Genomic DNA, 15346 nt, shown 5'->3' with positions numbered 1-15346 from the left:
TCCCAACAAGGAAACATTATTTCTATCGGTGTGGTGATGTCTGTAAGTTAGTGAATCTGGACCAGACAATCCAGTGATTGACATGATAAACATCGATCAATGCAACTGAATATGGTGACACGTCAGTCAAGTCAGCAAGCCTGACCATTCGATCGAATTAGTTGTCTCTTACAACAGGCACAGGCTGCTGTGACTCGTGAAGGTCCCGGGGTAGAATAGGCCTTCAGCAACCCATGCTTGCCGTAAAAGGAGACTGCGCTTGTCGTAAGAGGCGACTAACGGGATTGGGTGGTCAGGTTAGCTGAGTTGGTTGACACAAGGCATCGGTTCCCAATTGTGCAGATCGATCCTCATGCTGTTGATCACTTTATTGTTTGGTCAAGACCAGATTACTTACAAACAGCCAGCATATAGCTGGAAGATTGCTAAACTTGCTAAGCTCACTCACTCACTCACTCACTCACTCACTCAATCTCACTCACCGACTGCTGAAGACCAATTCAAGGTCAGTAATCTAACGTCCACAAATACATAGATCTGACTTGACCACTGAGTTCAAAGCTTACCTGACAGAGTAACAATTAGACTGTCAGAATAAAATGCTAAGAGTCATAATCTGGTTAGCACACTCAGTAGTGCTTGGCACTGGCTGTTTTTACCAGGTTGGGGATACCTACCGACAAGCCTATAGTGACAGGCCAAATGGGATGCTATCGTTATTTGAACATTTTTCTAATTAGCTAGAAACCATTTCCGTGGTGCTTATATGGACATCCGCAGGTTGCAAAAAAATAGTTTTTTACAAAACGGAAACTTATATCATGTTCAGGAAAATATTTTCCTTTTAACAACTAAAACTAAATATCTGTCATTAATTTTCAGTGATAATTGTTAAAAATATTATAAACTTATATTCAATAAGCAATTTCAAAACTCCTTTATTATATGATGAAAATTCTCAAAAAGGATTTGAATGAAAAACTTAGGAGATCAAAACTTGCATGATGATAATATCCTCATGCAGAAATGAATCACTTCAAATTTATTTGATAAATATCATAATTATAGGCTGATCAGCCTATCGCAAAATAGGCAGAAAGGCTCATAATATCCTTTTGGCCTATTATGGGGTGATCGATAGATTTCCCTGAGCTGGTTACAGTACTTTCAAAGCAAAATGCCTACAGCCAACAGTTTCAAACTGAGAGTAATCCGAACCACTATATTTTTGTTAGGAAAGTCAGGGCTTGAAGTGAAGATGTCAAAGATCATTATGAAGGAGAGAAACTGATGAAAACAGCGAACTCTCACACTCAAACAGAGGAAACAGGCTGAAAAAAAAATGTTAATGAAGTTCTATAATATACGCAGGATGACTACACCATGAAGTTATAGCATTCATGTCAGGCAAGAGACAACACACTCAGCTATTTCAGCTGTCTTGGAGGCTGTTCCACAAGGTGATTTTAGCACTATGAGGATCGCAGCGACCATACCTAAGACAGGCTCATGTGGCTCTGAGACAATCATAACTGCCATATTTTATCATACGCCTACAACTGTTGTGGCTCTAAGACAATAAGAACCACCTCACTTCAACAAAGACTTATGGCTAACTTTGGTCTAAGATTATCGTAACTGAAATACTTTAACAATGACTTACAGCTAACTTTGGTCTGAGATGATCATAACTGAAATACCTTAACAAAGACTTATGACTAACTTTGGTCTAAGATGATTGTAACTGCTCTACTTAAACACAGACTTACGACTAACATAGGCATCAGATGATCTAAACTCCCAAACCTTAACACAAATCCATTACTGTTCTGGCTATAAGGCAATTGTATCTGTAGCCTTAACATACACCATTGTTCGCATTAACGCAGAAACATGCATTTTTCACGCAAAAAAACCCAAAATAATTAAACCACGCAAAAAATATTTTATTCGTGCGTTTTGGATGCATAGACTCTGATCTACATAATTTTGAAAAGTACCGTAAAACCACAGCATATAGACAAACAATAAATCTTAACATGATTCAGGATTGTACTGAAAATTTCACATGCAAAAGATTTGGACTACATATTTATAATTTTATTTCTGCACTCACGCAAAACCTACCACGATCACTGATGCACGTACAACCAACATACGTCTAAGATGATCATAACTCACATACACTATAATAGACTTGCAACTGTTGGGATTCCAATACCATTGCCATATTTATAAGATCATGACTCCCATAACTGGACATAGACTGACTGGACTCTGAACTTTTATGGCTCTACGATGATCGTAACTTAGATCTGGTAGGAGACCTGCTTGTTGAAAGGTAGCGCCAAGACTCGAGAATTCTAAGTGTAAAGTCTGCTGTATATTTATGTCCATGTACTGAGAGAACAAAACCGTTTTTCACGTTTGTCTTAGCAGCATATTTGTGCACATGAAAAGAGAAGAAGCACCGTGTCTTAGCGCTAAGATCACCTTGTGGAAAGTTGCCTAAGTTGTGCATGCATTGTCATGTTAGCGCTGTCATTGAAAACATGCCATCATTGCTAAAGTGTGACATTATCAGAAATCATCTTAATACCTGAATGTTTAAACATCCATTTTTAACCCACAGAACTAAGCATGTTTTGTTTTTTAAAAATAATGTTACAGTCTAAATTTAACTTCAGTGAATACAACAATGTGATCTTTTGTCAGAATATCTCAGTACAAGAGAACCAATACCTTTTCTCAATGACAGCACTATGTTTAAATTTCATGGTGACCTGACAAGTAACTACGTCATGTTGACCAAGTCACCTAGGTCACTTTGACCCCAAAAAATAAACTACAAGAATCATTCCATGACATGCTCAGAAAGAAGCATTACATGAAAAGAGGGCACAAATAATATAGGGTTATGATGACCTGAGAAGTAACCAGGTCGTGTTGACCCAGAGAAGTCAACTACGACTATCACTCCATGACATGCTCAGAAAGAAGCATTACATGTAAAGAGGGCAATAGGCCTGAACAACTTGTGTTGTTTCATTGTTGTTTTACTCTCTCTTCACTTATACCCAAAAAATATATATCATTATCTGGTCTGAAATAACACATAAGTAAATAACAGTTGTGATGTGGATGAATTAACATGGAACATAAACTTCAAAAGGGATCAAAGTCCCAATATCCATGCTCGCTAAAAGAAAAGATCAATTTAAACACAACTTCAACTAGAGCTTTACAAAAGCATTACATTCACTTGATGAGATACTTTCCATGCTTAACTAATACAAAACATCACATTGCAAGGGAAACATACAAACAGCTTCACTTCCTTTTGGAGCAACCCATAGCCATTGGATTTTTTCTGCTTTCTTTATGTCCATCATTTTCACTGCATCGTTTTCAAAATGTCTCAAATAAGACAAAATATTCTACTTCATATGACAATATTCATCATGTGGATGATTAAATAGTCTGTCTTCTAAATAGGAACAGTGCAGATGGAATTTGGCTGGTGTAACGAGATTTATGTCTTAGGTTGCACCTGGTGCAAGTAGGTAAATCGAGCCATAACTCTAATTTGTAAAAAAACATAATTGCCTAGTAGAATACTATTTTAATCTTTATAAATATTTTAGCTATTATGATTAACATTTCCATAGTGGATGAAACAAAATACCCACCTGATATCAAGAAATTATTCTTTAAAAATTTTACAAAATGCTATTTGCAAAAGAAAATTTGAATACTGAAATCTTGAAAAAACGTTTTCATATATGTTGAATTTGTTTAACGTTATTATGGTGGATGCTATATGTAGAAATACAGATATATGTAGTCAATATTTTTTTGGGAGACATCACAGAAATTCTGCCACATCTAATAATGGAATGTCTAACTGTAGCTCACATGATGTCATCTGACAATGTGAGAAGGATTTTATTCTGAGATGGCTAGAATTTATTTTCAGAATTTTCAAATGTCAATGCAGAAATTGTAATCATAAAACTTGAAATGTCTCTGTACTTTTGATATATTTTATGCCTGTTAAAAATAAAACAAATTAACCATTAATTTACTCAAATGCGTAAAAGCCAAACACTAAATTTAGTGTTATAATAACCACTAAAAATGGGTGCATTCATCATTACCATCATTGTAACTGATCCAATGATCCAATATTTTGCGCTAGTTCTATTTCTTGCAAGACTGATTATGGATAACTTCTTTGTGAGGCATTTTTTGCATGAATTCTATATTTAGCAAAAAATAAATCCCAATAAACTGTTCCTTTAATGTAAACTGAGCTTTACATTATATCCACTTTGATCGTGGATAGCTGATAGATTCTGCTGAAATCTGAAGATTTTATAAATGTCAAGGTGAAATACAAGAATTGTAGCTTTGTTGTTACTAATTAATAGGATATTCATATGAGTTTCATATTTAGCGAAAAAGACATTAAAGAAAATTATTCCTTTGACAAGGGCTGAGCTAAACATTTCATTCACTTTTTATACACAGAGCAGCCATTGTTAGTTGTCTCCCTTGCAAGTGATAAAAACGAAACTTAAAAAGCACTTTTTCCAACTAGAACTTTTAACAAATATGGTGTTGAGTCGCCAGGCCTATTTACCCGAAGAGATATCCACTGTTGTTTGGGTTTTTGAAAGGGGTGATCGCCCTTGGTACTTACTCTCCAATGGCCCTGTGTGGGTGAGAATCATACAATGGTGAGTAACAATGTTACCAAGGTTAACAAGGCTAAAAGTGCATCTGCTAAACATTGCTAACAAAATGTCAAACCACTCCATTCTATCAACTACCATTCATGACCAACATGGCTAACAATGCATATATTAAACATTGTCAACATCAATCAAACCACACTGCATCTCATGACCCAAGTCTGTTGATTGTCACGGATTTTTTTTTACCTGGTAACAATGCATCTACTAAACACTGTTAACAAAGGTCTAAGTCACTGAATTCCATGCCCCAAGTTGTCATCACTCACCTCCTGCTAACAAGGTAAACAATTCATCTACTAAACATTGTTAACAAAGGTCAAGCCACTGCATTCCATGCCCCAAGTTGTCATCACTTAGCTCCTGCTAACAAGGTCAACAATTCATCTACTAAACATTGTTAACAAAGGTCAAGCCACTGCATTCCATGCCCCAAGTTGTCATCACTTAGCTCCTGCTAACAAGGTCAACAATTCATCTACTAAACATTGTTAACAAAGGTCAAGTCACTGAATTCCATGCCCCAAGTTGTCATCACTCACCTCCTGCTAACAAGGTTAACAATTCATCTACTAAACATTGTTAACAATAAGGCCAAGCCACTGCAAATCTGGCCCCAAGTTGCACTTAGCTCCTGCTAACAAGGTCAACAATTTATCTACTGAACATTGTTAACAAAGGTCAAGCCACTACATTCCATGCCCCAAGTTGTCATCACTTAGCTCCTGCTAACAAGGTCAACAATTTATCTACTGAACATTGTTAACAAAGGTCAAGCCACTGAATTCCATGCCCCAAGTTGTCACCATTCAGCTCCTGCTAACAAGACTAACAGTGCATCTACTAAACACTGCTGACAGATGTCAAAACACTGCATTACATGCGGCAAGTCAGTTCCACTCTCACTGTTTCATAACCAACTAACAAGGAGTCAACGGATCTAGTTAATGTTAACAAGTGTCAAGCCAATACAGAAAGGATTGTCTTGGTTCATTACCTGCTAACAAGGCAAAATGAAATACTTTTCTAAAAAGTTGAGCAGTATATATCAGCTGTAGCTACTGCAGGGTGTGATTTAGAAGAAGGTTGAAGAGGTTGCATTAGGTGCAACCCAACAGTGAATGAGTGAGTTTAGCTGATTTAGTTGTATCACTGTAGAGGATACCAAGGGTGGGTGTTACATATTGCACCACTATGGGACATGATGGACTTCAAGCCATGAGGCTAGAATAACCACAGCTATCTCACAACCATGATTGTCTTAACTTCCACTGTCCCTCAGGACACCCGTTGTATTAGGCTAAGCTTCTTTACAGTTTTATTGCCTGTGTCTCTGAAACTGAAAGTGGATGTTCTGTTTTTTCTGAGACTCAAAAATGAAAAATTGTCTTTCGGACCAAATACCATATAAGGCAAATGATATCTTTACGCTCGGTACACTCTGTAACAGTCAAGATTCTGTTTGGATCATATGTCACTCTCTAGCTTGACTTTTCAAATTAGAAAATAGAACATTGATTAAAAAAAAAATACTCCTTTTTACAGTTTGTTTGTTTGTCTTTTTTTGGATGGGGGATGTGGTGGGAGGAAGAAAAGTGATTTTAAGAGAAAAAACAAATCTGGATGAGGGACATTACCTGATGTTGATAAAACAAATAACTACTCTGATATTATTTATGTTCTACTATCTCTCAGGACAATCTCATCATTTCTAAGCTAGTTCATTATCCCATGTGGTAACTGTCTCTTGTGCAATCTGCAATACAAGGAGCCTCCTTGTGCCAGAATCGGCATATCCTTACAGAAACCGGCCACAAATAATCTATGGTATCTTACTCCTTATTCAAAACCTTCAAAAAGAAATACTTCTCTCAAGATGTGCAGTTAACCAAGAGGTGCCAAGTTCATATGTCCTGTGAAGAAAAGCCGACAAAACACAGCCAGCCCTTACTGACACAAGTCAAGAGGACAGAGCTACTTACAGTCGCCAACTTCAGCTGCTAGTTGCTGTCTCAGATAACCTTATTAGCGTCTGTGGACTTCGTTCTGCTCCTGACAGAGAGCTGCTCTAGAACCATGGACAGATCTTAGATTTTAGATGGTGGACGGCTTCTCAAGAAACACTCTGGACCATTCAGGGGGAGTGGACCATTTAGGGGAATTAGTTGTTTGATTGTTAAAGCTAGTATGACTTAGAAATTGTTCCCATCCTGAAAACAATTTTCCTCATATCTCATGCCACTTTTCATTTTACTGCATTTCTCATTTTTTTCACACTTTTTTTTTTTGCCACATTATATACTACTGATGTGCTTTTTGATTATTTTACCAGCTGTCTTTCACTTAGTTTAACTAAATGTTGAATAGTTTAAATAAATTTCATTTGGAAATTTATAGTCCAATTCAAGACATGTTAACCTACTTGCACCAGGTGCAACCTAAGATAAAGACCCAGTTGCACCAGCCAAATTCCAGTTGCAATGTAGTGTGCTAAAACATCAGAGGTTTTGGTGCACATAAACATATTACCGTGATGTAGTACCCATGAAAACATAGCAACACGGAGACTGCAGATCCCTGTTAACAAGAGCTGTTTGTAAAACAAAATGTGTTTATAATTAGCAATGTTTCTGTCCAATTACTATTCAAAGTTTAGAAGAAAGCATAGTTATTCATGCTTATAAATGTTATATTCATTGTGTATTTATTCCTTAAAAATTGACTTGCACCTTGTGCAAATTAGACCCATATTCAAAACTAGGTGCAACAAAGCACTATACCAAGCCCTGAAATTAAGATAGTACTCTTTTCTGAGAAGAAAAGAGGGGTTCGCACAGATTATCAGCCATCAAGTGTAAGACTTTTGGGGTATTTTTAAGGCCTAAGAAATAATTTTTAAGGAGCTACAGAAGCATATATAACATATAAGTAGTTGAACATACATATGGTTGGTCAAACATGGGATCAACCATCGGAGTTACATAACCCTCAGCTACATCACTGCACTGGGAAGTAAAGCTGTGATGATATATCGTAGTATCGATAATCATGATGCTTTATCGGACAATAATTATATTGATACTTTTATTCATATTGTGATACATTGTCTTTGACCGAAAATTGTTTATTTTTGCTAGTAATTGGTGGTTATGTCAATATTACACTGCTACTTGATATAAAAATATATGTTTTTAAAGAAAGTAACTAAACATAGCATATCGTAATCTGCATCAAATCATATTGTATCATTCCAAGATAATGTGATACGCATTGTACCATGAATTTTCTGTATTGTCACACCTCTACTGGGAAGGTTTTGCTTCTCAATACAGAAAATAATCAACACCCACTGTCACTGCAATTTATTTTTTTTTATAATACATTAGTTTCCTGTAAAAGAATAACTTGACAAGTTTTGTGAAAATAGGCAAGTTCAGAAAAAATGTGAACTCTAAATTAAGTAAAGAGGATTGCAGTGGCTAAGCCAAAAATAAAAATAATGCATTAGATGGATCAGAGTTTGAAAAGATTAATTTTGACAGAAGTATCTTTTGGATCTGTTACGTAAAAGATGTACTTGATCAACTTCTAGGTTTATCTTTAATGAGGATATGGTTTTAAGCTCTTGACTGATCAAATCCACAAAGATGAGTTAAGACATGGTACAATGTAATAGACACACCCCTGGATGTCCAATGATAAGACCAGTGTGAGATTATGAATTAGTAAACAATACAGGGTCAATGCCAAGAGGTCTGGGTCAGGGTTGGGGGTTGTAGGTCAAAGGCTGGAAGAGGTCATGCAAACAGATTCCTTCTCAGTCCTTTCTGGAATGTCACAAACTCATTTGCAGGAACATGCAATTAAACTGCTAAACTTCCTACAAGCTTTGAACTTACAACAAATCAATTTTCACTCTGCATTCCAAATACCTCCATGTATGTGTGCCTGAACATCAACTTCAATGTCCTACGCACCTGAAAGACATTGTGATCTACATAACCTGGATCTTCGGGGTATTTTGGCAGGAGATAGAATCAACCTCCCCTCTTCTCAAGTGATTGATCGAATGAGTATGGTTTTATGCTGCTTTTAGCAATATTCCAGCAATATCACGGCATTGGACACCAGATATGGCTTCACATACAGTACAGATGTGGGGAATCTGTTCTCAAAACAGATACCACAACACAACTGCAGTCGAAAAAATATTGTGCAGGAGCTTGATAAGCAAGGTCACCAGATATAAGAAGACTACCTCGACCTCAGCCACTTAATGCAAGTGGGTATTTCTTAAACTCTGTTGGTGCATATCTTTTTTCAGTTCCTGCTTTAGGGCATATGATTACATTTGAATGAAGGTGCCAAACATCTGGCATGTTGGAAGGAACTTTTGAAACTTTTATTCAGTTTTAGACTTCGAGTATTTGTTATTGTGATGACAAGCAAATATACAATGTCAATATCAATCAAGACTGGACAAGATAATCCAGAGAGCGAGTTTAGTTTTATGTCGCTTTTAGCAATATTTCAGCAAATATCACTGGCTGTATACAAGTCCTATAATGCATCACTGACTGATCCATATGTCCCATAATGCATCACTGGCTGACCTAAAAGTCCCATAATGCACCAGTGGGCTGATCTACTAGTCCCACAATCCATCACTGGCTGACCTAAAAGTCCCATAATGAACCAGTGGGCTGATCTACTAGTCCCACAATCCATCACTGGCTGACCTAAAAGTCCCATAATGCACCAGTGGGCTGATTTACTAGTCCCACAATCCATCACTGGCTGACCTAAAAGTCCCATAATGAACCAGTTGGCTGATCTACTAGTCCCACAATCCATCACTGGCTGACCTAAAAGTCCCATAATGCACCAGTGGGCTGATCTACAAGTCCCACAATGCATCAGTGGCTGACCTAAAAGTCACATAATGCACCAGTGGGCTGATCTACTAGTCCCACAATCCATCACTGGCTGACCTAAAAGTCCCATAATGAACCAGTGGGCTGATCTACTAGTCCCACAATCCATCACTGGCTGACCTAAAAGTCCCATAATGCACCAGTGGGCTGATTTACTAGTCCCACAATCCATCACTGGCTGACCTAAAAGTCCCATAATGAACCAGTGGGCTGATCTACTAGTCCCACAATCCATCACTGGCTGACCTAAAAGTCCCATAATGCACCGGTGGGCTGATCTACAAGTCCCACAATGCATCAGTGGCTGACCTAAAAGTCACATAATGAACCAGTGGGCTGATCTACAAGTCCCAAAATGCATCAGTGGCTGACCTAAAAGTCTCATAATGAACAAGTGGGCTGATCTACAAGTCCCTAAATGCATCAGTGGCTAACCTAAAAGTCCCATAATGCACATTAGCTCCAATAGCTGACCCAGACATCCCACAATGCATCAGTAGTCCCAATGGTTGACCAGTGTCCCATAATACCTTAATCACTGCTCCCCATGTGCAATAATGCAATGGCTGACTCACACATTCCACAATGCATCAGTAATCCCAATGGTTGACTTGCACATACCATAATTTTCAGTGGCTGACTCACTTGTCCCATAAACCCACTGTGATTGCCCACATGACCAATAAATTGAATAATACCTCAGTGGCTGACCAACACATCCCACAATGCCTGCAGTGGCTGCCCTAAATATCCCACAATGCCTGCAGTGGCTGACCCACACATCCCACAATGCCTGCAGTGGCAGACCCACATATCCCACAATGCCTGCAGTGGAAGACCCACATATGCCTGCAGTGGTTGACCCACATATTCCACAATGCCTGCAGTGGCTGCCCCACATATCCCACAAAGCTTGCAGTGGCTGCCCCACATATCCCACAAATCCTCAGTGGCCTATCATAGCAGACTCACCTCTCCCTCCTCATACTGTATTTTAAGCTTGGACTGTCCAGTGTAGGGTTCCAGCAGCTCGGCAGCTCGCCACACCTCCTCGGGATCCGGGATCCAGACCCGTGCTCCCTGCAAACAATAGACATAAACATAAACAGGAGTCCATAGAAAACTCATATACGAAGGTGCTAGAATGAGGGTATCTACAACAAAAAAACTTCTTTTTTTTCCCAGTTTAACCTCACAACATTCCAGCTGCATGGGAGTAATCAACCCTGGATCATACAATCCAGTGATTAAAAGCCATGTCATCGATCTATGCATTTTGGGATATGATGCCATATGTCAACCAAGGCAGTGAGTCTGTCACAGCCTGATCCCATTTGTTACCTCAGCATGGGTTGCTGAAGATCAATTCTACCTCGGACAAAAATGACAAAACTATGACAGGAACTTCTGAAAATAGATGTCAAAGTAGACCAAAGAAAGTATTAATCATTACCTCCCTGCTGAATGTGACAGTTTATTCTGATCCAAGTCACTGTGAAACTGAACACTTGAGAACAATATCAGACATGAGAACGTGAAAGCACAAAGAAACACTGAAAATTTAGCCAGGACATCTGCGGGTCTCGTATGTCAGATTTACATTGATCTCAAATATGTGCAAAATTAAACTAAAATCCCGGAAATCTACAGATCCACACAAAATTCTTATGTCTGTAGATATATATCCATCAATGGATTTTCAGCAGTCCTCAGAACAATCAGCAGCCATGGGATAACAGGCTGGATTGAATTATTACGTGATCAAAAATATCATTATTATTATAATAGTATATTTATATAGTGCACATATCTATGCAACTAGTACATGCCCAGGGCGCTGGTATTTTTGTCCCTTGATCACCGTATATCAATCCCATTGGGCTATCAATCTCAGCTCCCTCTGGAGTATACACTTTGTTCACAGAGGTACTGCGGCTTTCCTATCCTACAAGGTACCCATTCACAGCTGGGTGGACTGGGACACATAGTCACAGTACTTTGTCCATGTTTACTGTATGTTGCTGTACCTGCAACTAGGTGTATGCACATATTCATGTGGCCACAATCAGGTCATATGCCAATAGATTCGTGGATTCTTTTTAAGTGCGCAGGTTTGTGTACTGCACACTAGGGGTTGTGACAACTTGGAAAGAGTCTGCACACAAAGTTGACTCTAAGCATTTTACACCCAGTCACAGGTGGGCTCAATCCCGACACCTCGAGCTCACTGGATCACTAGCCTGGCGCCTTGAAGCTCGCCCACAATGCCCCAAGATATATGCCATTAATATTCACTGCAGTAATGAATATCAGATTCTGGATCAATACTACACTGCAATCCAAAACATATTGACCCTCCTAAAGCGCAAGATATTCATCAGGTTTATAGGCAGTGATAGTGATAAGTATGACTACAGCAGGGCTGTCAGGTCTGAGACAGCACAGATGACGTTCCCCGTCGACAAATTCACATAAAGCTGATCAGCAAAACAAGTGTCTGCATGAATGAAACATCAATGTAGGTATGACCATGTCGACCACAATTCACTAATGTATAAATGCATCGAGCAGATTTTGTTCTTTTTGACACAACTTGACCAACTGAGTCTAAATGGTATTTTTACTCAAGGGGTAGGTATAACACTTATGCTGCACTTACAATATTTCAGCAGTATGATCACGTGGTCTGGACCAGACAATCCGGTGATCAACAGCATGAGCATCGGTCTACACAATGCCATGTCAACCAAGTCGGCGTCCCATCCTGTTAGTCGTTAGTCTCCTGCTGCTTTTGTTATGTATTAATACAGTCCTCATTTTCGCCACATTGGTCAATACATTAATGCTTACACTCTCCCTCCTTTTTCATCAAATATTTTCTCAGCGTGAGTGAGTGAGTTTAGTTCTTAGCAATATTCCAGCTATCAGTGGGGAACACTAGAAATTGGTCTCACTTTAAGATTTTAATTGAATTTAAGATTCAAATTATGTTCCAGTCTTATGTGAAATAAAGCCTACATTGAAATAGTTACATTTTTCAAACTCAGCAAGGACGTTTAAAAAGTCCCATGTCATCAATGTTTTTACAACATTTATTGTGTAGTGAGCTTAGTGTCATACGTAGAGCTGTGATGTGAGCTTAGCTTGATGTATGGATTGGTAAAGGCAGGTGCTGTGGGCCATTTTGCACATCAGAATACAAAATGGTTCATACAAATGTTGAAGTTTACTATCAATACATGAACAGTGACCCATTCTAATTTCAGAAAATGGCTAATAATCCTGAAATTAGCCCACTGTCAAAGTTCACTTTCCCTGTTCCTGTTAGTGTGTGCTGAATTGTGATGTGGGTCCTTTCCTGTGTTGCATTTTAATGTGATTTTAACAGTCGTGTGTCTGTATTACAGAGATTGACTTGGACTGGACAGTGATATCACGATTTTCTCGCATCAATCACACTCAAAATTACCTGCGATAAAACAATAAGAACTGCATCCTGCTCACCTACAATTAGAAATAATAAAGTATTTAAATCTATTGTTATGTGAAAGGCTTTGTCGGTATTTTGTTCTGTCAAAGATAATCCCGTTGCTTTCTACCTGTTTTTAATCTTCATAACGTAACTTGCTGTATGGAACTTCGAACATCGTTACACTGTGCTTTACAAAACGAGCAGCACTACAAGGAGTATGGAAAACTCTGAACCTTGCAGTACTGAGTTGTTTGCACTGTGCAATGGTGTACAGAGTTCACATTCGGAAGTTGCATTCTGACACATCATGCCACCAAATAGGATCTACTATCAAAACTATCTCATTCAATACTAAACTTCTTGGATAGAGTTGTGATGTGATGCTAGAACTTTGTAATGTGTGGTTTTAGCTTAATGTGTACTGGATTATATTGGGGTTTATGTCATGTCTTGTGTTACGTTATGACTTCATTGTTGTGTCATTGTGTTCTATCTTGAGTTATGAGCTGTGGCTTTAATTGTGTTGACATCAATAAGAAAGGTTTTCAGTCAGCTTCCTGCAGTAATTACAGTGAACGGTTTGATCCTTTTGTTTGATCCAACAACATGCATCAATCCACAATAGACCTGAAATGTCAAAGGTCAACCCATCACGTGACCATTACTAGGGCTTCATGTACAAGCTCCACCCTGTCCCAGTCCAAAATGGAGTAAGTGAGTTTGGCCTTACGCCACCTTTAGCAATATTTCAGCAATATTTCAGCAACACCTGGGAAATCAAGAACACATCTTCAGAGTGACAAATGAAAGCTCCAACACCTATACTACCAATCTGCAACTCGATATTGATAACCAACACAAACTATAGCCAAAGAACTGAGTGAGTGAGTTGGGTTTTACACCACTTTTAGCAATATTCCAGCAATATCACAGCAGGGGACACCAGAAATGGGCTTCATACATACTACCCATGTAGGGAACTGAACACGGCTCTTCGGTGGCGTGATGAGTGAACATAACCCTCCTGCCCCCTATTTTATGAAGTGTGTCATGCCTGTCTCTGAGCAAAATGGCAGAGGTGGCACTACCCCACTGCCCTAAGTGGAATAGGGAGGTCTGACAGTTCAGACCAGTAAACTCTTATTTCACACTAATACCTTGTTTTGGAGACGTTCCGGGTTCAATATCTATAAATTCCTGATTTTCCCGATTTTCCATCACTATTAACTTTTTAGTGTCTCTCAGACAGCGTGGGTTATCCGGTAATCACATTTGACATGACACATGATTCCTGCGTATCTGACACAACAATTTTGTCTCAAAATATTATCATTCGAATCAACTTGAGTTTTATGAGGGAGTCTCAGAAATCAGTTCAATAACATCAATTTGACCAGCAAACAATGACAGTTTTAGTCTGGTCTTCATTAATTTAGATATTTCTTTCAATTTATGTTAATAACTATATGCTACAGTGAATATATATCACAGGCACGGACATCTGTCCAGCATGCTGCATGTTGTTAATATGTTATGAGAATATGACTGATTCACTGAACGCTGAAACATATACTATTTATTAACTACCTGTAACATTTAAAAGGCAACATAACACAACACAACAAAATCTTTGCAAAAGTCTTGCTTTTTGATACACACAAATAAACATAACACCAAAACTTTCATGACACCTAAATATTGAAAATGACCCCCAAAATGAATACTGTGAGTCTCCATGATTCTTCTATTTTAAAGTCTGTATAAAACCCTGCAGCATGGATTTCAGTACTATATAAGTGGCCTAATTAAAGGGGTTCAAATGTTTTTCTTCAAAAGCCACAGGGAAAGTGAATTTAAGAAAGTGACTTGTCCTACCAATTTTTTCCACTTGCCCTGATTCTTATGACATAATCATGATGCTGTAATTACGAAAGAATATATCATTCAACATGGTACTTGAGGGCAATGTTTAGTGGACTACTTATTGAGAAGTGATAAACAGCAAAGAAAGATAACCCTACTTTATTATCACTGTGAAATGCAGTAGCTACATTTTGAGCAGATATGAAATGAAATCCAAGTTTATTTGCGGCTTGAAACTGTAAGCAGAAGTTATCTCGTAGCCCACTTACAAGTAAGGTACCATTATTTGATTGTGTGAAATGAAACCTAGCTTGGCCTGGGCG

General features: G+C 38.3%; 1 protein-coding gene across 2 annotated transcripts in view; it reads right to left on the bottom strand.

The window, feature by feature from the left end:
- The window catches only part of LOC137260336 (unconventional myosin-Va-like), a 148515-nt gene that overhangs the window by 98607 nt on the left and 34562 nt on the right, over window positions 1-15346 (bottom strand). For both annotated transcript variants that reach the window (XM_067798014.1, XM_067798015.1), the window contains exon 2: window positions 10661-10768. In XM_067798014.1, coding sequence (XP_067654115.1) covers window positions 10661-10768 — 108 coding nt within the window. The remainder of the gene's footprint in view (window positions 1-10660; window positions 10769-15346) is intronic.

The sequence above is a fragment of the Haliotis asinina genome, chromosome 13, assembly GCF_037392515.1.
Source record: "Haliotis asinina isolate JCU_RB_2024 chromosome 13, JCU_Hal_asi_v2, whole genome shotgun sequence".
Lineage (NCBI taxonomy): Eukaryota > Metazoa > Mollusca > Gastropoda > Lepetellida > Haliotidae > Haliotis > Haliotis asinina.
Note: the sequence above shows the minus strand (reverse complement) of the source record. Positions and strands in the feature narration are given on the sequence as shown.